The sequence below is a fragment of the Drosophila grimshawi genome, unplaced genomic scaffold (genome assembly GCF_018153295.1).
Source record: "Drosophila grimshawi isolate 15287-2541.00 unplaced genomic scaffold, ASM1815329v1 contig_311, whole genome shotgun sequence".
Lineage (NCBI taxonomy): Eukaryota > Metazoa > Arthropoda > Insecta > Diptera > Drosophilidae > Drosophila > Drosophila grimshawi.
The window spans coordinates 16,727,272-16,750,756 of record NW_025063098.1 but is presented as its reverse complement, the minus strand read 5'-3'; the positions used below and the strand labels follow the sequence as shown (position 1 = coordinate 16,750,756).

At 37.9% G+C, this 23,485-nt stretch overlaps 7 protein-coding genes and 2 long non-coding RNA genes across 10 annotated transcripts; 4 read left to right on the top strand and 5 right to left on the bottom strand.

The window, feature by feature from the left end:
- Positions 1-697: 697 nt before the first annotated feature.
- LOC122322499 lies at positions 698-1,297 on the bottom strand. The gene is made up of 2 exons (XR_006246653.1): positions 991-1,297; positions 698-930 (listed from the first exon to the last, which is right to left on the bottom strand). It is a non-coding gene; the product is annotated as an uncharacterized LOC122322499 (long non-coding RNA).
- Positions 1,298-4,440: 3,143 nt separating this feature from the next.
- On the bottom strand, positions 4,441-5,174 carry LOC122322535. Its single transcript, XM_043215219.1, has 3 exons — positions 5,109-5,174; positions 4,725-5,042; positions 4,441-4,668 (listed from the first exon to the last, which is right to left on the bottom strand). The coding sequence occupies exons 1-3, from the start codon at positions 5,172-5,174 to the stop codon at positions 4,516-4,518; spliced, it is 537 nt and encodes a 178-aa protein (XP_043071154.1). The 3' UTR covers positions 4,441-4,515.
- Positions 5,175-10,920: 5,746 nt separating this feature from the next.
- Positions 10,921-12,303, top strand: LOC6567583 (WD repeat-containing protein 61). The gene is made up of 5 exons (XM_001993976.3): positions 10,921-10,993; positions 11,054-11,363; positions 11,426-11,664; positions 11,720-11,907; positions 11,968-12,303. The coding sequence occupies exons 1-5, from the start codon at positions 10,991-10,993 to the stop codon at positions 12,239-12,241; spliced, it is 1,014 nt and encodes a 337-aa protein (XP_001994012.2). The 5' UTR covers positions 10,921-10,990; the 3' UTR covers positions 12,242-12,303.
- LOC6567584 (protein NDUFAF4 homolog) lies at positions 12,281-13,873 on the bottom strand. The gene is made up of 4 exons (XM_001993977.2): positions 13,625-13,873; positions 13,453-13,544; positions 13,147-13,393; positions 12,281-12,483 (listed from the first exon to the last, which is right to left on the bottom strand). Exons 1-4 carry the CDS (start codon positions 13,767-13,769, stop codon positions 12,341-12,343), a joined length of 627 nt encoding a protein of 208 aa, XP_001994013.1. The 5' UTR covers positions 13,770-13,873; the 3' UTR covers positions 12,281-12,340.
- Positions 13,874-14,251: 378 nt separating this feature from the next.
- Positions 14,252-15,960, top strand: LOC6567585 (dimethyladenosine transferase 2, mitochondrial). The gene is made up of 4 exons (XM_001993978.3): positions 14,252-14,875; positions 14,939-15,078; positions 15,138-15,454; positions 15,519-15,960. Exons 1-4 carry the CDS (start codon positions 14,353-14,355, stop codon positions 15,958-15,960), a joined length of 1,422 nt encoding a protein of 473 aa, XP_001994014.1. The 5' UTR covers positions 14,252-14,352.
- Positions 15,961-15,981: 21 nt separating this feature from the next.
- LOC6567586 lies at positions 15,982-17,985 on the bottom strand. The gene is made up of 3 exons (XM_001993979.3): positions 17,723-17,985; positions 17,492-17,588; positions 15,982-16,813 (listed from the first exon to the last, which is right to left on the bottom strand). The coding sequence occupies exons 1-3, from the start codon at positions 17,834-17,836 to the stop codon at positions 16,416-16,418; spliced, it is 609 nt and encodes a 202-aa protein (XP_001994015.1). The 5' UTR covers positions 17,837-17,985; the 3' UTR covers positions 15,982-16,415.
- Positions 17,986-18,353: 368 nt separating this feature from the next.
- Positions 18,354-21,394, top strand: LOC6567587 (protein cereblon). The gene is made up of 5 exons (XM_001993980.3): positions 18,354-18,700; positions 18,763-19,281; positions 19,352-20,015; positions 20,069-20,571; positions 20,641-21,394. The coding sequence occupies exons 1-5, from the start codon at positions 18,679-18,681 to the stop codon at positions 20,946-20,948; spliced, it is 2,016 nt and encodes a 671-aa protein (XP_001994016.1). The 5' UTR covers positions 18,354-18,678; the 3' UTR covers positions 20,949-21,394.
- Positions 21,395-21,422: 28 nt separating this feature from the next.
- Positions 21,423-22,688, bottom strand: LOC6567588. Of its 2 annotated transcripts, none has more exons than XM_032740090.2 (2): positions 21,563-22,688; positions 21,423-21,504 (listed from the first exon to the last, which is right to left on the bottom strand). In XM_032740090.2, the coding sequence occupies exons 1-2, from the start codon at positions 22,649-22,651 to the stop codon at positions 21,466-21,468; spliced, it is 1,128 nt and encodes a 375-aa protein (XP_032595981.1). In that variant the 5' UTR covers positions 22,652-22,688; the 3' UTR covers positions 21,423-21,465. The 2 variants fall into 2 exon arrangements, with proteins under 2 accessions (XP_032595981.1, XP_032595982.1); XM_032740091.2 differs by having other exon boundaries at positions 21,428-21,501.
- On the top strand, positions 22,339-23,104 carry LOC122322502. The gene is made up of 2 exons (XR_006246657.1): positions 22,339-22,448; positions 22,858-23,104. It is a non-coding gene; the product is annotated as an uncharacterized LOC122322502 (long non-coding RNA).
- Positions 23,105-23,485: the final 381 nt, after the last annotated feature.

Here is a 23,485-nt window from a genome sequence, read left to right as displayed (position 1 = left end):
TAAATTACATTACTATAACTGCGACAACTGTTGTTTTTGGTCGGCAAATTATATATATTATGTATAAAATAAACGAACAAACTTATTTCGTAACTTTGATATCGTGAGATATTTTCCATTAAATAAATCGATGAGAAATTCGCAGTATCGGATACCTCCTGGTTATACACATTGGCAGCGAACATTTCTATATTTTTATTTACCTAATGATATGTTTCAAGAGTTAATCAAGGTCTCGTATTAGATGAAAATCGTCATCTTGCGAGCGGTTTTACGTCCACCTCATCTTGGACCGCTGAGTATAATTAGTGTATCTGATTCATATGCCCAAAATCAACTATAAATATTTATTCTCAACATAATGATTTTGAGAAGATTCCTGGCTACTGTTTTAGTGGGCGGCGGAAATTGTGCGGCTGTTCAATTCAAGGTCACATGTACTCAAATCGAAAGACACAGAAAGTATTATAACATATATACCTTACGTGACATTTTATCCGACCTGTCAACACCAAATTTGAGAAATGTATTTGTTATGATTTGAATTGGCATTGCATATTTGACACTGCGGTCGTAATATCGAACAATGCTGTTTTATTTACAACAAACTTGACAGGCACCCCTCTAAGTATTTGTACTGTCTACATACACACATCTATTATGCAAATACATCCCAAAAAGTTTTGTCAATAACTTGTAAGTTTGTAATTGAGAAATACCCCATTTTTCAAATTTTCAAATTGTATATACACTTGCCAATTTCATAAAAAAACAATTCTAAAAATCTTCTATGACATAAAAGTAAAGCTTTCCAGACAACAAACATTTTTTATCCACAATCGCTTTCGCTTGCACTAAAAATTCACCAGCTGGCCAAGGAATTGGTATCTTCTCATAGCGAAGATAAAGGCCATCAATTATTAGTTCATCCTAAAAATGAAATAAAATGAGATCTAAAATCTGAAGATTGTGTGAGAATTTTTAAATTACCTTATAAGGACACGAATGGTTGAAATTTGTAAACTCTTTTCCCAGTTTAAAAAGCATTATAGCAACCGGATTATATGCCTTCCTCAAAAATCGACAGAAATCAAGAGTGAACTTAAAAAGCCATGGTTTGTAACCATTAGCTTTCTGAAAAATCTGTAAATCCACGATAATTTCATTGATTGGCTTTAGCAATGTGGCATTAGCGTTCAAAATTGTCCTGTTGCGATTGAGAGCTCGCAGTCGGCAAGTGTTGATCACAAGCCACGATTCATCGTGACTCGTACAAATCACATTTGTGAATTTAATTTCTGCTGCTTCCTGTTCATGTGATATATAATATATATAGACATATGTGTGAAATATTTTCCATTACGTAGTACTTACATTAAAGCACAATATTGAAATCAGGCAAACTAGAAGTACGATTAATATGCTGTGGTAGTTGTGCATAGCGTCACATTGGATTGATTTTGTAACACAAAATATTCTGTTTATATAGCTAACTAACCAATATTGATGACAAAATAATAGTCGGAAAACAATATAAAATATAAATACAAATTTGTAAATTAAAAGGTGATTGAGTTAGATAATGACATATAAATTAGTCATGTTTACATATCATACTGTAAAATAAAACTTCAAAATGTGAAATTTGATATGTAAGCAGGCGCGCTTTATGCTGTTTAATGCTGATGTTTAAGGACTATTATATTGCCATCAATATTGTTAGTTGGCATTCCAGTTATGTAAATACTTTTTTGTGGCTTCTGATCAACACAAGTGTGAAGTCTCATTCTAATTTCATTCATGGAATTCATAACTCTTGGCTAAACTTTCTCATAAGCAAAGGCCAAGGGAAACAATTAATTAATACGATTTCAATAGTTTTGCCTACATTGAATACTGTTATTTCTAATAGCTAGTCCAACTTGTCAGTAAGTCACATTTAGAAAACCGGAACGAATCCAACCTGTTTTCTACAGTACCTTTGTAAGCACTTTAGCGTTGGCAACAGCACTCTTATTTAGTAAACAGGCATTCCCTCTGCTCTAAATCCCCTGTCCCCCTCCTCATCTTCTCTTCTTGATCCTGCTGCTCACACAAATTGAACCCAGCCGAGCCCAGAAGCTGTCGAAGCATAAAAACTTAATCATATTTGTGGCGCAGCAAGTGAAACAAGCTAAATGACTGAATGAGTAACTTAGTGGTGAATGAGTGAGTGTGTGTATGTTTATGTGTGTTTGTGTGTATTTGTGTATATTTGTGTGTATTTGTGTGTAGCTGTGTGAGTGGACGCTTGAGTGATTTGCACGCTTTACCCGATAAATTCTCATAACAAAACTGAGAAAAAACGGAGCTCAAATTAAAGGCTAGCTGAAAATGTATTTTTTTTATTTTAGACATGACTGCGAAGAAAATGAGCGACAATATTATAATTTTGCAATGGGAAATTTGTGAAAATTTTCACAATGTAAAACAATAACAACAAAACGCCAAGTCACAGCCACAAGCCACAGGTCCCAGGTCATGGTCATTACTATTCGTCTGGGGACCTGAGTTTTTCTTTTTTTCTGTATTTTTTAATTAATATTGCGTCTCCCTGCGGTCTGCCTCATTTCCCCTGAAAGCAGGAGGTGTGTCCAAGCGCATAAAATATGACATGGAAAATTGGTCATTTGGCTGATGTAAGCCACAGTTGATAAAGCTGTGTGAAAGTATTTGACGAACTCGCAACGGACTGACGAAAGACGGCAGCCAATTGACGCCTTCACTTGTCCAATGTTAATGCGATAAAAATGTGATTAATAATGAATGAAAAAATATGAAAAAAAAACAACAACCACAAATACAAAACATAAACACAGCAACAGCCACGTGAAAGGCATTGGTGAAAAGAAATCGAATGGGCATCGGAGGGCCAGCTCAAAAGATATGAACTCTATACAGAAAAAAAAGTTATTCAAAGTCATTTCCCAAATTTCGTAAACTTTTTTAATATAGATTTTTATTCAATTATCGAGAATACATGAAATGGTTATAATTTGAGAATAATGAAGACATTTTAAGTAAAAATATTCACTTAAATTTTTAAAATACAGTTAACAAATATAATCTGTCTTTGTTAGATTTTTTCAAGCTCTCTCGGCTAGAACTTAAATAATATCGAATGAAACGTGTAATATAGGAATCCATGCCTTTAATGCATTTGCAGTATCTTGAAAAGAGAGCGGCAGAGAAGGAAAACGCAAATATATAATTCGTATTGATTATCGCTGTATTAAAATCCAGTCGGTAAGTGTTGATCACAAGCAATGATTCATTGTGACTTGTATAAATCGCATTTGTGAATTTAATTTCTGCTGCTTCCTTTTTAATGTAATATACAATATATATATGTATGATACATTTTCCATTACGTAGTACTTACATTAAAGCACAATATTGAAATCAGGCAAACTAGAAGCACGATTGAAATATTGCGGGAGTTGTGCATAGCTTCACATTGGATGGAATTTCTAGCACTAAATATTTTAGTTTGTATAGCATACAAAATCTATTCACTTCATTGACTTGCCAATTAACCATTACCGACCGTGAGAGTAGATAACACCATATTGATGGGAGAATAATAGTTGCAAAATATCAGTAAATATAAATACAAATTTGCACAATTCAAAATTAATTTAAAGTGGGGTTGAGGTACATTTAATAGTTCTCTTTGACACATTTTTTCTCGTTTAAATTACATTACTATAACTGCGACAACTGTTGTTTTTGGTCGGCAAATTATATATATTATGTATAAAATAAACGAACAAACTTATTTCGTAACTTTGATATCGTGAGATATTTTCCATTAAATAAATCGATGAGAAATTCGCAGTATCGGATACCTCCTGGTTATACACATTGGCAGCGAACATTTCTATATTTTTATTTACCTAATGATATGTTTCAAGAGTTAATCAAGGTCTCGTATTAGATGAAAATCGTCATCTTGCGAGCGGTTTTACGTCCACCTCATCTTGGACCGCTGAGTATAATTAGTGTACCTGATTCATATGCCCAAAATCAACTATAAATATTTATTCTCAACATAATGATTTTGAGAAGATTCCTGGCTACTGATTTAGTGGGCGGCGGAAATTGTGCGGCTGTTCAATTAAAAATAACTGGTACTCAAATCGAGAGACACAGAAAGTATTATATATATAACATGTATACCACATGTGACATTTTATCCGACCTGTCAACACCAAATTTGAGAAATGTGTTTGTATTTGTTTTGATTTTAATTGGCATTCAATATTTGACAGCCGGCATAACATCTAACAATGCTGTTTTATTTACAACAAACTTGACAGGCACCCCTCTAAGTATTTGTACTGTCTACATAGACACACATCTATTATGCAAATACATCCAAAAAGTTTTGTCAATAACTTGTAAGTTTGTAATTGAGAAATACCCCATCTTTGCAAATTCTCGTAGACACCGTTTAAAATGTCATAAAAAACAATTTTAAAAATCTTCTATGACATAAAAGTAAAGCTTTGCAAGTACCAGTTTTTTTTTGTGCGCTGTTCCTTTGATTTGTATTAAAAATTCACCAGCTGGCCAAGGAATTGGCATCTTCTCATAGAGAAGATAAAGGCCATCAATTATTAGTTCATCCTAAAAAAGAGATACAGATCTTAAATCTGAAGATTGTGCAAGAATTTTTAAATTACCTTATAAGGACACGAATGGTTGAAATTTGTAAACTCTTTTCCCAGTTTAAAAAGCATTATAGCAACCGGATTATATGCCTTCCTCAAAAATCGACAGAAATCAAGAGTGAACTTAAAAAGCCATGGTTTGTAACCATTAGCTTTCTGAAAAATCTGTAAATCCACGATAATTTCATTGATTGGCTTTAGCAATGTGGCATTAGCGTTCAAAATTGTCCTGTTGCGATTGAGAGCTCGCAGTCGGCAAGTGTTGATCACAAGCCACGATTCATCGTGACTCGTACAAATCACATTTGTGAATTTAATTTCTGCTGCTTCCTGTTCATGTGATATATAATATATATAGACATATGTGTGAAATATTTTCCATTACGTAGTACTTACATTAAAGCACAATATTGAAATCAGGCAAACTAGAAGTACGATTAATATGCTGTGGTAGTTGTGCATAGCGTCACATTGGATTGATTTTGTAACACAAAATATTCTGTTTATATAGCTAACTAACCAATATTGATGACAAAATAATAGTCGGAAAACAATATAAAATATAAATACAAATTTGTAAATTAAAAGGTGATTGAGTTAGATAATGACATATAAATTAGTCATGTTTACATATCATACTGTAAAATAAAACTTCAAAATGTGAAATTTGATATGTAAGCAGGCGCGCTTTATGCTGTTTAATGCTGATGTTTAAGGACTATTATATTGCCATCAATGTTGTTAGTTGGCATTCCAATTATGTAAATAATTTTTTGTGGCCAAGTGAAATAATTAATGAATACTTCATGCTGTTATTTCTAATAGCTAATCCAACTTATCAGTAAGTAAGTAAAGAAATCGAATGGGCATCGGAAGGCCAGCTCAAAAGATATGAACTCCTTATATGAAATGGTTATAATTTGAGAATAATGAAGACATTTTAAGTAAAAATATTCACTTAAATTTTTAAATTACAGTTAAAAAATATAATCTGTCTTTTTTAGAGCCCTTTTCACTGTTTAAAATGGAAAAATGGTAGAATTAAGTTGTAAAAATGTGTGTAACAGGCATAAGAAAGCATATCCGACGTCATTAAGAATGTATATTATTGATATTGATCATCGTAAGCCTAATCGATTAAGTCATATCCGTCCGTCTGCCCATGAGACCGGTCTCAGAGACTATAAGAGGTAGAGACTTAAAATTTGGAATATCAGTTCTCGTATACCATAGATAGACCAGGATTATGTGATTTTAGCGATAAATGCCTCAATAAAAATCGATTTTCCATATCAATAAAAGAAACCATTTTAAAGTTTTAGCTTCCCAATTGATACAAAATTATATTCGCACCTATTAGTGCTCAACCGCAGTAATTTCATAAAGATCGGATAACAAACACTATTTTTAATGCATTTGCATTATCTTTAAAAGAGAGAGGCAGAGAAGGAAAACACAAATGTTTAATTCGTATTGATTATCGCTGTATTCAAGTCTATCTATATAATTTATATCGTAAAACACAATTTTTATGTTAAAAAAAAAACCTCTTAATGATTCCTTCCGCTGCCTTCTGCACATGAAAATTTGAGTGGCTTTCGTTATTTTAACCAAAATTTGAGTAGCTCTACAAGAGTACCCGAGACGAAAGTTGGGCATGTCAATTGTATAATTAATACCCACAAAGAATTATAATTCTCTTATCGAATTGTCCGCTGAACCGTTTGAATTTGGCTTTCCTTTCCATTTCAATTTTCTCCAATTTTATTACATATGTATTTTTTATTAGTATTTTTTTTGTGATAAGGAAGAGAAACCTAGAAGTGTTGATCGCTCAGCAGTTGCAGAATCATTTCATACACTGAAATAATTAATTTGTAATAAGCATAAACATAAATTGTTTAATTATTTCTATTCTTTTTTTTTGTACTAAACACTCACAACTAGCGAATACTAATCATATCATCAAGTGATGTATGTTAATATGAAACCAGTTCGACAACATGTGCGACGATTCCATAATTAGCCAGCTCATTAGCGCCTTGGGCTCAAAGGAAACTCAAAGTTTGCAAGTCTTTAAATACAATTTGGTCAGAAGTTGGATTTGCTTTTGGCGCGAATGTAAATTGTGAATGCTTTCAATTATCTTATCACAGTTCAAATCATTTCAGTTGCCCTCAAAATAAACCAATCAGAAAATTTCAACAAAGAAATTTTAACTGTAAAACGTAGTTGAATTGTGGAATTATTTTGTGTCCTCGCCGCCTTGTTTTGAGTGGCGGCAAGTGGCAAGTGGCAAGGAAAGCTACTTTGCTCGCACAATCAGACTGACTGTCTAGCTATCAGTCTGATTGTCAGTAGCAACAGCAAAAACACAACAACAACAACAACAATAGTCGGCAGAGTTCAAGCAACTGCCGCTGCGCCGCTTAAATGCAAAATACTAAAACGAAGCGTGAGATACGATGAATGTACTATGTGTACATGTAGTAAGGAGTAAGAGGGCTATTCCAGAAATACCCTCTTTTATTTGTCTACACAGACTTCTCTGTTCCCAAGGTGACTGTAGCTTTAAAATTCAAAGATGTATATGAATCAATCGATTTGCAGTTATCGCTGTTATCGATTATGTTATCAAAATGTCGAACAGCTGTATATTCAAAGTATTGGTTGCTACTCTACTTAGCTTTCTCTCAGCTAATAGAAATGTGCAAGACTGCACAATTTGGGAACACCCCTCGCATATATAAAGTAGTAAAATTTAAGTTGCACTCTCGCACTTAGTTATTGTTATCAGACGTGACTGTGAGCTGAGGTTGTTGTTGTTTCTGTTGTTGTTGGCCTGAACCCGCAGCATGCATAATGCCGTTGTTGTCGGTTGTTCGTCTCTTGTTGTCATTTAGTTGGCTGAGTTTTACACAGCAACACAGCAAGTTCAACAACCGAAGCATCAGCTGGTAAATAAAATAAATATATATATACAAATATATCTGTAAATTGTATATATTTATAATCAATGCTTTGTTAATTAAAAGACCTCATTGAACATTAACTCTAAGCTCAGTTTTTTTTTTAAATTTTGAGATCAAAAAAACGTATTTCTGAAAATAAGTTTATATCGGTCGTTATAATTGGATAATTTGCATCTTACTAAAACACATATTACTCATACTTTTTATCCACATAACATTTAACAATTATTGTACTCAAATCGCTTGAGAGCAACCATTCACTTTTATTCAAGGAAATTATCTGCTTTGCATTTCGTTTTGACAAACGACTGACAATTTCAATAATTTTATATTTTTCAATAATAGACCATGATGTCATATTGTGTATTATATCATATATATATACCAATTGAAATTGCTCCAGTTTCAGTAGCCAGTTTTGTGCTGTTGTTTGCCAGCTTTTGTCTATTGTCTTTTGCCTTTGACTCCTCTGTGGCGCTTATTGCCAAAACTCATTCCTCATTTCTGTTCACACTTCCGACTTGACTTGATTTTTAGTTCAGTTGCATTTGTTTCCACTTTCTAGGCGCATTTGGCTGCAGTTTGCTCAGGGTTTTTACTCTCTCATCTTTTAGTTCTTTTCAGTTTGGTGTTCTTGCCCTGGTTTTACTGTTGTCGCTCTGCTCTGATTTGCTGCTTTGCTGCTCTTATGCGCTAATGGCAGCCGTGAATGACATTTATGTTTATGGTCTAGTTTTTCCATTCTGCAACACTCTTGACGGTGAAACATTAATGTCACTTAAGGCAGCACACATGCATACAAATGAACATATATTTGTGAACAGCAGATCTCAGAGACTATAAGAAGATAGTGACTTTAAGTTTGGAAGTTTCATCTTCATTTATCGATAACTGGCCCCGTTTCGCATCTACACAAATCGAATTCCGATATCAATATTTAGTTTTTTATGGATATCAAATTATTTAGTTTTTTATGGGAGACCACCGTTCATAGCAGTCCTGATTATCGATTGTTATCGGTTATCGGTTGCGATATCCATTACCAGTGCGACCAACTATCAATTACTAAAACAGGACTGCCCAACTCAAAAAAGACTATGAAAGAGAGTTGTATTTCAAAAATAAATTTATTTGTGATTGGGAACAGCTTTCGCAAATTAACTTCTTCTGGCAACAAAGTAATGGTAACATAATCAATTATTCTGTTTACCCTATGCGAATAAAGCTTTCGTCAATCCAATTTTACCATTATCTACGTGATAAAGCATCAAAGACATTCATTATTTTAGTTTCCTTCTTTATTTATTTTTTTTTTTCCAATTTTAACTTTGTAATTCCAATTTATATTTGATTCATGTTCAATTCAACAACATGAAACTAATTTTACTGACGAGAGTTAAACCTGTTTTAGCAAATAACATTCTAATTATCAATCACTCAAATTCAAAATCGCACATCTCAAATTCGAATTGGAAACAACACACACATAAATAACTAATAATTAATTATACAATGATTAATAAATGCTATAAGAAAAAAAACAAATATATTTGTAGTTAACTCACCTTTAAATAAATGTTGAATTATTTGCAAATTTCTGGTTTTTGATTGAAAAAGACGACAGAATATGAGAAACGAATCGAAACAGCAACAATTTCAATAATAATAATAATAACAAAAAGAAGAAAAAGCAAACACAAACATAAATAAACCGGTTGCAGTTTTTTTTTTTCTTTTTTTTTTTTTTTTAGTTAAGCCGCGCGACGAAAGAACAGTTAAACGAGAAGAAGAAGAATAAGTTTGGCGAATCACTGACAACAGACTGACAGCGAAAACCGAAAGAGAAAGAAAACAAAATACACAAATGCCAATGGAAATGGAAAGCAGGCTCTTTTTTTTAAAGGGGAGAAGAGAGGGAGAAGCAGGCTGCCTTGTTATTTTTTCGGTATTTTCTGCTTGCTGCAGCCGGCTGAAGATGGAGTAAAGACGAGATGGGCGGCGGGAAGGCGGAAGGGCGACAATCGACGCGAATTCGGTTAATTTAACAAATAGGCGAATGAGAGTGTAACTGTATGTGTGTGTGTGCGTGGGTGTGTGAGCAGGATGCCAACAGCTGAGCGGCAGAGCGTATTAAAATATGAATCATCTGATTTGACGAAAGATATGAAAAGAGATAAAAATGTGCTTGCAACACACATACACACACACACACAGAGGCACACACACGCCTAAATTTATTTATATATTGGTTATTTTGAATTCCAGGCACGCGGTGAAAAGTTGAGCAACAAAACAGCGTAACAAATTTATATATACATATATAGATTCTTTATGCAAGGGGGGAGAACATTGTTGAAGTTCGCTTGGCGGCGGCGACAAATTCTGCTCTGCGGGCGGCGGCAGCAGCAGCACGCGTTGGTCGTTTTTCCCGTTTGTTGGTCAGCAGCCAGTATTTTATTTCACTGTTCTTTCACACACACATACAAATACACTAACACAGAGACAGACAAACAGAGTGTAAATAATACACGCAGACGCGATCGCGGCACACTTTTCTTTTTTTTGAGGCATTCACAATGCACACATTATATAAGAACTGTGCATGTGCATATTATTTGGATCTTCACTTGTGCTTTGGGTCTCACTTACACTTGTGTTTTGGTTCAAAATTGGTCGACGTTGAAAATCGCGTCCGTTTCATTCAGTGTTTTTTTTTCGACTGCAGCAGTGTTGTGTGCAGTGTGACAAAGTGCGGCCAATGTGAAAATCCACAATTCCTTAAATACCGGACTTCAAATTGTCGATAGGTCGATAACCACAATGGAATGCCGGCATGTCATGTATTATAAAAATTATTTTTACATTATAATAAATCATCTCAACTTTTTTTTTTATTAATATCGACTGTTAATAGTTTAATTAATATTGTCAGTAGTAATAATAAATATGTTCAGCACGATATCTATTTGAACTGCACTTGCTGTCGAAGTTATCGATTGTCATGTACGATACAATAAAATATCGCTGATATTCCCGAATTATTTATGATAGATTTGTGCTCTATAATTACTTTAAATTAAGAGCTGCGAGAATCGTTTAATTTCATTTATATGGGAGCATATTTAATATTTACTTAATTTAAACACATTAGCGGCTGTTCTTTAAAAGTGGTGAGTATTTTTCACGGCCAATAACATATGGTTTTGTGCAGAACTAGTTCAGTGAACCAATCGCTCACTCCTGCACATTGGGCGACAACTCGGTGCATTTATTTTGCACACATATTTTCAAGCAATTCAATTGAGAATGGTAAATATTATAAATATAAAGTTGTGATTGCAAATATTAATACTGTTGTATTCGTTGCAGTTCTCGCTGCTGCATAAAGAGGAGAACGCACACGACAATGCACTCTGGGCATGCGCGTGGGGACGCGACCAGCAACCGGCTGCCGGCAAAGAAGACACCGCTGAAGAAGAAGAGTCCGAAAAGGAGCCAGAAAATCCATTTGATTTTGACAAAAAGGAGAAGAAACCGAATGATTTTATTGTCACCGGCGGACTAGATGATCTGGTCAAAGTGTGGGATCTGTGCGAAGATAACACACTGAAATTGCGCCACAAACTGAAAGGACATGCGCTGGGCGTGGTTTCCGTGGCAGTCAGCTCCGATGGACAAAGTGAGCGAGTGATGAAAATAAACAACTATATATTATTAATAATACGACTCCTCATTCCACAGCGATTGCCAGCAGCTCGCTAGACTCGAGCATGTGCCTTTGGAATGCACGCAGCGGCGACAAGAAGCACAAATTAACCTTTGGCCCGGTGGATTTGTGGACAGTGGGTTTCTCGCCGTGCAATAAATATGTGATTTCTGGCTTGAATGATGGCAAGATCTCGATGTACAGCGTGGAAACGGGCAAAGCGGAACAGGTGCTTGACGCACAGAATGGCAAATATACGCTGAGCATTGCCTATGTGAGAGAAAGTTGAATTTTATCCAAATATAGCCTAAAAACCATTGAATTTACAGAGTCCGGATGGAAAGTATATAGCGAATGGTGCCATCGATGGCATCATTACCATCTTTGATGTGGCCGCTGGCAAGGTGGCACAGACGCTGGAGGGGCACGCGATGCCCGTGCGCAGCCTTTGCTTCTCGCCCAACTCACAAATGCTGCTCACCGGCTCCGATGATGGCCACATGAAGCTCTACGATGTGTAAGTATATATGTGGTATATATAGCCGATGCTACAGTTGACACACTTTGTTAATTGCAGCGCACACTCGGATGTGGTTGGCACACTCTCCGGGCATGCGTCGTGGGTGCTGTGCGTCTCCTTCTCGGAGGATGGCAAGCATTTTGCCAGCTCGTCGAGCGATCGCAGCGTCAAAGTCTGGGATACGGCGGAGAGGAAGTGTCTGCACACGTTTAGCGAGCACACAGATCAGGTTTGGGGCGTACGCTATAGTCCCGGCAACGATAAGGTTATATCCGCCTCGGAGGATAAGTCGCTCAACATTTACTATTGTCCACCCAATGCGATTGTTTGATCCGCGATTTGTTTGCATAAAATAAAACATAGGCTTAAATTAAAATAACAATCACATTTTAACTATGCGAGCACACTGCGATTCAATAATTGTTTCTAACTATGTTCGACTACTGCCATTGTCCACTGAACTCTCCTCCTTGTCGGGTATCAGTTTTTGCTTGGCTTGCGTCAACATTTTATCCTTGTACTTCTGATCGGGTATATATACACTGAAGGTCTTGAAGTAGTGCAATATATTATCTGAAAGTAAATATGGAGTTAATATTGAGCTACATTTAATAGTATTCGAATATTAACCAAATGGTATAATTTTAATCAAATTTATTGAATTGAACCATTTGAACCAATAGTTAAATCAGTTAAAAACATTGGAAATATTTTTATATCAAATAGATTTAAGAGTTCCAAGAAACATTCTCTAAACCTTTAGATTTAGAACTAAACTTTATACAACATTTGAAATTAAAAAATGGGGCTTAAAAGTCCCAAGAAATTTATGGAAGCAGCTAAACAACTAATAGTGAAATATTGTTGAGCATCATAGGCAATATTTCTATATAAAAGCGGTTTTGAACATTACATTAATTATATATATATATATATATATATTTGTTAAAAGTGGGGCTTCAAAATCCCTAGAATCCTATCGGAAATCGAATCCAATACATCAAACTAAACTTTACAAAATAATAAGACTAAATAAGACGCTCTTTTAACTTTGTATATTAGTGCTTATTGCCAAAAACCTGCTCAAAAATCCCTGAAAAATTGGCAAAGTGAATGGCTAATTTAACAATATCTCCTATCTAATTTAAAAATCTTAAAAGAACTTACTTTCCAATTATCGATCGATCGAATATATATATGACTATATATATGTACATATATATTCATCTTTCTTACCTACGTGCGCCTCCTTCAGTTTGTACTGCTCGGCAATTCTCTTGGCTGTCCACTCCTCGGGATCCAGCTGATGATCGTTGATGAACTGGAGTGCCTGTCGGAGAGTGCATCGACCGATTGCTACACGAATGGGTTCCAGATAACCATATTCAAAGTCATCGGGCGTGGTGCGCTCCAAAGGCAGCTTGCGCAGCAGTTTGCTATCAAGCTTATCTGCTGCCGCTTGGCGTTCCAGCACACGTTGAATCTATGGAGACGAGGTTAAATCAGAATCTTCCATTTAAAATCAGTTTTAATTTAACCCACAAATTGATCCTTTGATGTTACATAAACATCTTTTAGTCGTGTGTCCAAGCTGGCATCCTTTCTGTTCAGCTTGTCCACAAATGTGGGATCCACTATAAATACGAAAGCATATATTTAAGAATCTGGCAAACATATATATATATACAGATATATATGTATTGATATCTCTTACATTCTAGAGTTCTTTCCATATCCCTCAGGTTGGATTCGTATTTTGGTGCCGGCGTTGGTTTCTCGCGTTCCAGCACACGATGCGCTCGATTCTCCACATTGAAACGATTGGCCTTGCGCGCCACCATCGACATGGCTTTGCCCATTTCGTGGCTGTTGCAATTTTAATTAATAATTTTAATTAAAAGTATTGTTTCTCGCTGCGCAAAATTTGAGCAGCTGCAAATCGTTTGCATTTGTAAACATAACCAATAAGATTAGTGTTGGTAAGCGAGTGCAGCAATCTGATAATAACATATGGAACTGAACCAGTGTTTGAGAGACAGAGAGAGCAATCTGTTGCGCATACGTCACAAAGTCTGCTTACAGAAAAGTTAGAATTGTCAAATCGCTCATTTGGTTCTTATTAATGTAAATATATAATTATTATGACTGGCTGAGGCTACTCATATTACTTATTTTATATGAAAGCTATGCACTTTAAGGAAGTTCGTATGATAAAACCGAATCTTCTGGTCTAGTTTGACATCACAAAAACATACAGCTGATTTCGTGTAATGCGTAATCTTATTTTGATATCCATGTACTTGTAAACATAACAAATCCAGTGTTGGAAAACTAACGCAACAGAGCGTTAATAACATAAAGTGCTGTAAACAAAAACAAACCGTTGCCGACAAATAGACATAATTTAATAATTTGTTTATTTAAACTAAATTATTAAGAAAAATGATGATCGCCTTGCGTTGCAGCTCAAGGCTGTGTAACGCGCGAAGCATTCAAAGTACAAGCAGCTGCTATCAAAGCACCAAGGCTAAACGGGCCGCCCAAGCAGAGCGTGTTGCACGTTATAGCGCTGAATTTCCCGACAAGTTACTGCACAAAAAGCAAAAACTTGCCACACATATGTATGTGGCAAACACCCAAATAGCAGATGAAATCAACGCACATCTGCAGCCTCACCTGCAGCACACCAAATGTGACACAGTGCTGGAAATCAATCCTGGCCCAGGACATTTTACGCGCCATTTATTGGATCGCGAGTCGCAATTTCGCCGGCTCATATTGATTGAGCAAATGGAGCATTTTATGCCGCGATTGCAAGAGCTGCACGCCTTGTATCCCGATCGAGTGAAGGTGCGACAAGGCGACTTCATCGGCATCTGGAAGCTGGCCTTCATGGACAAAATGGACAGCGGCACCAGATTAAGTGAGCTGCTCAGCGATGTCCCACAGCGTGCATTTAATGAAGGTAATCTCGGGGAATCAAATCCAGATGAATATAAAATTTATAAATCTTTCAATTGCCCCGCAGATGTCAACATGCTAGTCTTTGGCGCTGTGGGTTCCTATCCGTTCTTTAAGCATCTTATCAACTCGCTAATCTTTCAGACGAGCATCTTTAACCTGGGACGCTGTGAAATGATTCTAGCCCTGCCGCCGCCAATATTCACTGTGTGTATTAACGAACAATACTCAATGCTTTTTGTTGGCTAATCATTTAATTCTTGCAGCATTTGAGCTGCTCGAATGAGATTGGTTATTTGATCTACCGATCCGCCTCGGTGCTCTTTCAAATACTCTTTGAGCACCAGTTTATTGCGCTGGTGCCGCGCGAGAGTTTTTTGCCGGCTCAAGCCGATCACAATGTGAGCAAGGGCAGCAAATTGGGCAAGGTTAAATCGATCAATCCGGAATATTTGTATTTGGTCAAATTTGTGCCGCGTCGCAATCTGCATGAGATTTGCCCGATTCAGGATTTGCCCGCTTTGTGGTTCTTTATCAAGCAGAACTTTGTGAGCCGACGCAATCGCATAATACCCAATTTGGAGTGGGTAACAATATTCATTTGTATATTAACAGTATAATCTTGTGAAATCTTTAATATATTACAGAAAATGGGTGCCTGGCTGTGGTCCTCGTCTTATCATCAATCAAAGTGCCTCTGAGCTTGTCTCACCGCTTTATGCCAATGAATCCGTTGAGCAATTACCGCCATACACCACAAGGAGCACCACAATGCAATCGCGGGATTACTATCCAGGCATTAATATATACACACAATTTGGGGATCTCTCGCCTAGTCAGGTATTGACGCTATTCAGGGAGTTCCGTCAGTGGTCGGAATATGGCGAGAGTTCGTTTCTGGCCTCGCTGGAGAATACGCTGCTCAAGCTGGAAACGGCGAACGACGAGCAGAGCTTGGATGACAGTGTCAATCTCGTCGAGGACGATGACATAAGCAGCGAAAGCGTCGATGAGCTACTCATCGAGGCCGCAGATGAGCTGCAGGCAAAGCCCACCAAGAGTCGCCGGAAAACCAAGCCAAACGTTTAAAATCAACAGAGATCACCTCGATTTACGTGTACATAAAAATAGTTATTATAATTATTATTATTGTTGCTTTAAGCAAATAATTTTAAAATCGTTTTTTAGTTTATACACTCAGAAAAATAAAATAGAGGATTTTATACGCTTATGAAATGGAAGCGCAGATCGAAAATCTTAATTCAACTATTGTTTTTTTTTTTTTTGTAATCTCAAAATTTCTGATTATGGTGCTTTTCTAAGTTTTAAACATTTATCAAATCAAGTTCTTTATTCAATTTGAATGTCAAGAATTTCACTTCTTAAATAAAAACCTAATTGACAATTGCTAATTGCAATGAGTATTCTACACTTGATTCTTATTCTTTATAATGGAATCAATCTTGATTTCAAGCATTATCAAGAAATTTAAAAAGGAATCTTTTTTCTCTGAGTGTACTGGTCTTGACCCGCCCCCTTTAAGTTTATGGTTGCTTCGAGCAGTGCCCCTGAGCAACCAGACGACTTCCCCGCATACACTTCTCGGCCATATCAATGTAATAATCATTCGGTGCAGTTTCTCCCAAAGAGAAGCGGGTTTCCACCTGCATCGAGAGCTGGACACAGTCGACCATCAGGGTGCGCGGATTAACGCCCAGGACAAAGGTCAATTCCTTGTTGGGGCACGGATTGCTGCTGTGATTGCTGTTGCCAAACTCAAAGCATTTGTCGCGTATGCGGAAAAGGCCATCCGTCTGGCAGGGATTGCTCACGCACTCCGGCACAACCTTCTCCTTGTAGAGCACAAGCATCTCGCCCTCTTTGCAAGGCCCCCTTTTATACGCCGGATAGCAGGCATCGGTTTCCGGATAATAAAGCGCCGCTATACAATAAAAAATAATCACACGCATATTTATTGGCAATCAAAAATCCAAATAATGGGGGAAGTACACCCACAACTCTTAGTGATGACATAATATTTTCCTAAGAAGCAATTAAGTACTATTGTTATTATGCTTACGCTTGATCAATTAATTTTAATTTTTGTATGGTTTTCTTACATTTAAATATGGTAATTAGTTGAGTGCGATCTGCAAAGGTATTTTATTTATTTATTATAGGCATGAGGATTGAGCTTTTTTCTGTTCTTATTCGTCTTTATACCCTTTTAGCGAAGGTATCCAAAGTATATTGATTGCTACGTCCACCAGGAGGTTAGGATATCGACAAAAACCGATAATTGCAATCGATAAAGCCAAATTTCTACCACAAATACATTTCTTTTTCAGTCACCAGCTACCAAGCTTAGGATCTGGTTACTGGTCACTGGTTAACATACTCTAAAATGTATTTTAGGGACACGCTCACTCCTGCCCATATCTACAACAATTTTAAAGCGAAACTTGGTGGATCGATTATTGAGGAACTCCTCCAAGGAAATCTTGGGCTACACTAAGAGTATTTGGCAGACGGTTATGCCAGCCACTGACTGCAACGTTCCCACTTGTTTCATTTTTTTTTTTTATTATTTTATATATCATCTTGTTAATCGACTTCTTACCTGGCGAGCAATCGCATATCCAATCATTAAGCTGATCCCCAGGGTAAAGCAGTTGATAGCGAGGGCAGCGGGCGGGCAAGTAAACCGGTTTACGGCCCTGCAACGAGGAAGAGAGAGCGAGAGAAGTTAGTGAGGGAGTGAGAAAGTGTGTGTGCGCGTAAGTTTGTTTTGTTTGTCTTATCAGTTTCTGAGAGGTCGCGTTGTCTTTTTTCCCGTTTTTTTTTTGCTCACATTCAGATTCTGTTTGCCCTTATCGAGGTCCACTTCCTCCTCATAGGCAATCTGTGATCGGATTACAAAGAACAATGCATAGCATATGCACAGCATGAAATGTAATTTAAACATTTTATTTGTTTGTGTTTTTTTTTGTGATTTTCTGGTATACAAATTATATAGCGTTCTTGTTAAATGCAGTTGGCCTTTCACGCCAATCTTTTTTATAATGGCTTCCTCGCTACTTTTCTAACGTCTAATCTTCACAGCGTCTCAATTAAAACTGAGCTTCTTATGCGAGAGCTATGGAAGAGCAGCTTCAAGCTCTCAATACACACATATTTGTATGTGTGTGGGCTGTGTTGCCATTTTAGCTATTTAATACATAGTTTCTCCTTTTTAGAGTGCCAAAACAAGAGGTATTTTGCAAAATTAGTTTACAGTTAGAAATATTGAGGTTTTATTGTATTTTTTTTTTTGATAGTTTGCCATTTTTTGCCATGCAGATTAAGTTCCAATTATTGCCAAAGTAAATTTTTTTTCTTGTGGATTGCCATTCCTTGGATTGCAAATTTAGTCAGCACTGATTTTTACATATGTTAAAGAACTGTTAAAGGGTTAGTGTACATGGAGTCAAATGTTAAAACACAGCATAGAGTTGCCAGCCTGCTATCAGCAATAACTACGCAGTAACGGCATGATATTTATTAAAATATTTAGAAACTAATAAATCAACACTACAATGTAGATGAAAAATAATCGTGATAAGATTTCAAATTTATTTTTCTGCAAATGAAAAATAATGCATATTTGACAAATTGTAAATCGGATAGAGCGACAACTCTAGCCCAAAACCTTCAGCTGTGTCTTTGTATACATATTAATAACACTGAAAAAACTCAGCATTTTGTAATTTGCCTAAAGCGAAAAGTAAAAAACGAAAAGAACCAAAACGAAACTGACTTGACGAGAAAATGGATGGGGAAGAGGCAGCAGGTGAGTGTCAATTGATTTGCAACTGTAAACAAATTAAAATATATTTGGGAAAATATGCACAGATATCGATGAAACAAACTCGTCAAATCCACATGCAGCAGCTGTAGTTGCAACTGAAATGCAGGCAGTGGCAGAGGCCGAAAGGCCCGAGGAGCAACAGCAACAGCAGATGCCACAAACTAGCAGCGGCGAAGCAGATGGCGATGTAGATGGCGATGGAGTCAGTGCAATAGCAGCCCTTGCGACGAGAGTGCGTTTGGAGAATATGCTTGAAGTGGTGGACAATATGTTTGACGAGGTCAGCGAGCTGATGGTCGATGTCACTGAACTGATGCAACGTGCCAGCGAGCTAACGGGCACGACAACTCCCACGCCCACCGCACCGGAAAATCAGGCGGAAAATGCGCCAGAAATTGAGCCAGCTCAACCAGCAACACCACCAGAAATTGCCGAGCTGCTTGAGGAAGCGATCGCTGCGAATCCGTTGGGACATAACGTGCTCAATCCGGGTGACGATGCGAGGAGCATCAGTTCCAGGCACAGTGGTAGTGATATGTCGCTGGACAGTCCAGGCAGTGAAGGTACACAACGAAAGAGATGAAATGCTCTTTTTTATTCAAATAAATAATACAATTTTGTAACCTGCCACAGATGATTCGGATGCGGAGGCCGTGCCACGTTGGATAATACCAGAGAATCGTGTCCGTTCGGCAGTCGATATGCTCGTATCCCAGGCACGCAATCAGGATGGTGGCATTGCCACACTGTTGCGTCGTGAGAACTTCTTGCAGCGGGTGCGTAGCATGGTCTTTAGCCAGGATCGAGTGCGTGGCCGCGAAAGCGATGAGGCCAACCTGGATGCGGGCAATGTTGTCGATGAGGAACTATCGCCAGAATTGTCACCAGCACCGCTGGATATTGATATGGAGGAGGGTGTACGTTTCGATACGAATCTCCCCGCGGAGCATTCATATTTCGGGCCAAATCTAAATCGTGTGCCCGGCGTAGATTATCTTGAAGTTGGAAGTACACATCGCATGCTAATATTCATGCATCAGCACATCCTGTTTCCCGGTGAGGTGTTGCCTTTCATGATCGATGGCAGCATCATCGATGAGGAGATTCACGACACTGGACGCGATGGCGTCATTTTTGGCGTTGGTTTCCCATTGATGCAGCCACCGGATGATAATCCCCATAAGCTTTACGGCGTTACCTGCCAAATCTATGAGAAGGGCGAAAGTGGACGTCAGATGGTATTTTATAAATCCCGCGCCCTCCAACGTATCGTCATCAATTGCGATGACATTCAAGGGTGAGTTGATCACATTTCGTCACCCACTATGCTAATCTTGATAATCTTTTCAGTCCGCCACAGTACATAGCGCGCAATCCGACCATGAAGTGTTACAGCAAGGTGAAAGTCTTGCCGGAATACTTTTTGCCCGAACCGCTCAAATGCATCGATATGGGCTCATTGAATCGTTTTCGTGATTTACCCTCGATGCAGGATAAGTTTCGAAGGTATCAACTGACCAGCACACCCTGGCCGTTAGAGGCGTGCGAGGAATACTCCTTTGAGCATATTGTGGAGATGGCTCGCAAGAAGCTCGAAGTGCACAAAATCGACACAATGCCAAAGTGTCCGATTCAATTATCATATTGGCTCGTGCGCAATTTGCATCTCACTGAGAAAATGATGCGTCTAACGTTTCTCACGGACTCGGTTAATACCAGACTCCAGATCATTGGCTCCACATTAAAGCAGGAGTCGCTCTTCTATTGTCGATATTGCAACAGCAGTTTGGCCTATTGCTCCGATCTATTTGCCATGTCGAAGCATGGAGTGCAAACCCAATATTGCAATTCAGGTGAGCTCAAAATTAAGTAAATCATAAAACATAAATATTACAAAATATATATACAATTAATTTTTCCAGCCGGCTATATACACGAGACAAATACGGTTTATCGAATAATAGCACATGCCGTTGGCTATAGCGGTGAGCCATCCACCGAGTTCAGTTGGTTTCCCGGCTATCAGTGGCACATCATTATATGCAAGTTTTGTGCCCAACATGTTGGCTGGGAATTCAAAGCGGTCGATCCAAATTTGGCGCCGAAAGTATTCTTTGGTCTGGCTGGGTCTAGTGTACGCATTGGTAAAACTAGCGAACGGACTCCCACGCAAGGCAATCCGTTTGTGGTACGCAATCTGTTGCATCTTGTTTTCCGGGAAATTGAATGAGCTTGGCGAGTGGTGAAACGTGTTTGCAACTTCTGCTTCTGCTGTTGTCGGCGAACCGGGGCAGCAGCCTAATTCTCCAGCTTCAACTGTAAAGCATTTTAAATTCGTTTCGCTCTCGGCCCGTCTAGCATATTTGCAAAAAAGGAAAGAAAAAAAACAAAACACTTTACATTTAAAATGCAACTCTCTGTTGTCGTCAGAAGAACATGAAGATTGATTTACCAAGTTATATTAAAACTAATAGATGCTTAAGATAACTCTATGTGAATTAATTTCTTTCTAACCAACGTTATGCTATTATAAATAAATACATATTAAAATATGGGGAGAAAAACCAAAACATTTAGAATATAAAATATGAAACTACAAAAAATTTGAATTTGAAAATCTTTTTACAATAAATTCAATTTCAGTCAAAATTTTTCTTTACAAATCAAATGATAAAATTTTAATGGGTTTGTAAAAAGTCTATTCAAGTTTTTACAAACAATCTTGTTGAATTTAACTAATTCTATTCTCAGTTCTTCAGCAACGCTGCAAAAGATGTGGACAGCTTCTGGAAGGAACAAATCAATCAGCAAGCTATCGAATATATTTTCAACTGAAGTACTTACCGCCTTGCAGAAGGGGCACAAACCGAATGAAACCTCCAGAAAGGTTTTGCCATCGATCAGCGTGTCAAACCACTCCTTCAGGCAGGCCGCATGGCATTTGAGAACGCAGCGCGGATTATCACACGAGACAATGGGCACCTCACCGCTATCCAGTCGGAAGACATAACAAATATTACAAAGCTGTTCGTCCTCCTCCTTCTGTGGTAGACCAAGGTCAGCGGGCATTGGAAAATAACACAAATCGAAAGTGTGCAAAAGATTCGTATGAATATCCTGTTCGATATCCCAACTGGCCAGACCATCGCTGAGCACATGCCGCAGTTGAGCCACCTCCTCGGTGGGTCCTATAATCTGCACAGCCATCGACGCTGAGCTGGCAAAGGGATCGGCAATGCTCAGCTTGAGATAGACGCGATCCCTTAAGGGAAAGACGCGAGTGTTATGCTTGGTAGTAATTGGAAAGGGCTGCAGCACATCGCACAGTTCATCGATGTTGGTGAAACATTCGTAGAAGGGACGTAGTTCCTCTAGCAGCTTTAGATAGAGGTGCAATACATCCTTCAGTGAGCGGGCGCTGTTTGCCAAGATATCCGCCAATTGAATACAGTCGGGCAGACTGTGCTCCAGCAATCGCAACGTGGGCAACTCCAGCTCCACATAATGCGACTCAAAGTCCCCAAACGAACAGAAACGAATTCTGGTGCAACGTTCATTCAACTGCAGGCGATATTCCTGCGGCTTGTGTAGCTCCAGAATTTCCGCATAGATATTATGGCAAGCCTCGGCTAAGGTGATTTCTGGCCGGATTGACGGCGGCAGAAGTTGCGCCAGGTGCGTCAGCAAGTCCAGTAACTGCCAATCCGCCTGAATCGGTAGATTGTCGTTGGTAAATATTATATATTCCAAGTGCTGTTGCACATATAATTCAAAGCCACGCAGCTCTGGAAAATGTGGTAAATATAGTTTTAAGCGAATCCATTTGTCATTAATGAAAACAACACCACTAATTAAGCAAGCGCTATTTTTCCTTTGATCAATACACAAGCCAGGAAATTGGGCTGCTAAATCACACTTTAAATTTAATTCCATTCGAAAAGCGTTTTAAACACAAAGTGCAAACAAAAATCTGCCGTCAAAAAGTACGGCCAGCTATAGGCGCCAATCCAATCGAGAGCAACGATCATTTGTGGCGGTTAAACGATAGACAGTTTGTAAGCCCCATTTCCAGATATGCTATCTTTAAGATATTTTAATTGGCCGGTAAACTAATTATCAAATTCTATTTTTCTTTTTAGCTCCAGATCCACTTCAGCGGCAACGTGACTCGGCCTTTTCCCCGGCTCACGGACCAGCTAAGCTTCACTTTCACTACTAATGACACTTGAAAGAAGTTATTTGACCAAATCGGCAGGACTACTGCTTGTGGCAGCGATGGACTCAGCATAGTAGGATGCTCATCCAGGGTCCGACTAAACATTCCTCCTGCTTGTTGGCTAAGGCCACCTGTTCAATATATGGAAAATTGTAATATTGCTAATACTCTGAATTTCAAGTGTACAATTTCCTGACTATTTTAATTTCCTATCTAATCATTTTTATTTCTTTCATGCAAGCGTCATTTGTTGCTCCAAATGTGATTCGCAGCGTTGTCAGCCTAGTTTTTTCAATTGGGCGCCATTTGTTATGCCTTACCTGTCGAAAGCAGCAATATATCGCGGTCGAACTAACCCTGAGCCGATAGCTAGCCGGCTGAGCGATATATTGGTGCTTTCGACAGGCAAGGCATAACACTTTCCTACTCGAAAAATACCAAGAAGTGAAAATTATTAAAAGAAAAGGATGCTAATTGTGTGAAATGTATAGATAAAATATTATAAAATTGAAATTGTAGTTGCTTATATATTCTGCGAATGCCGATAAATT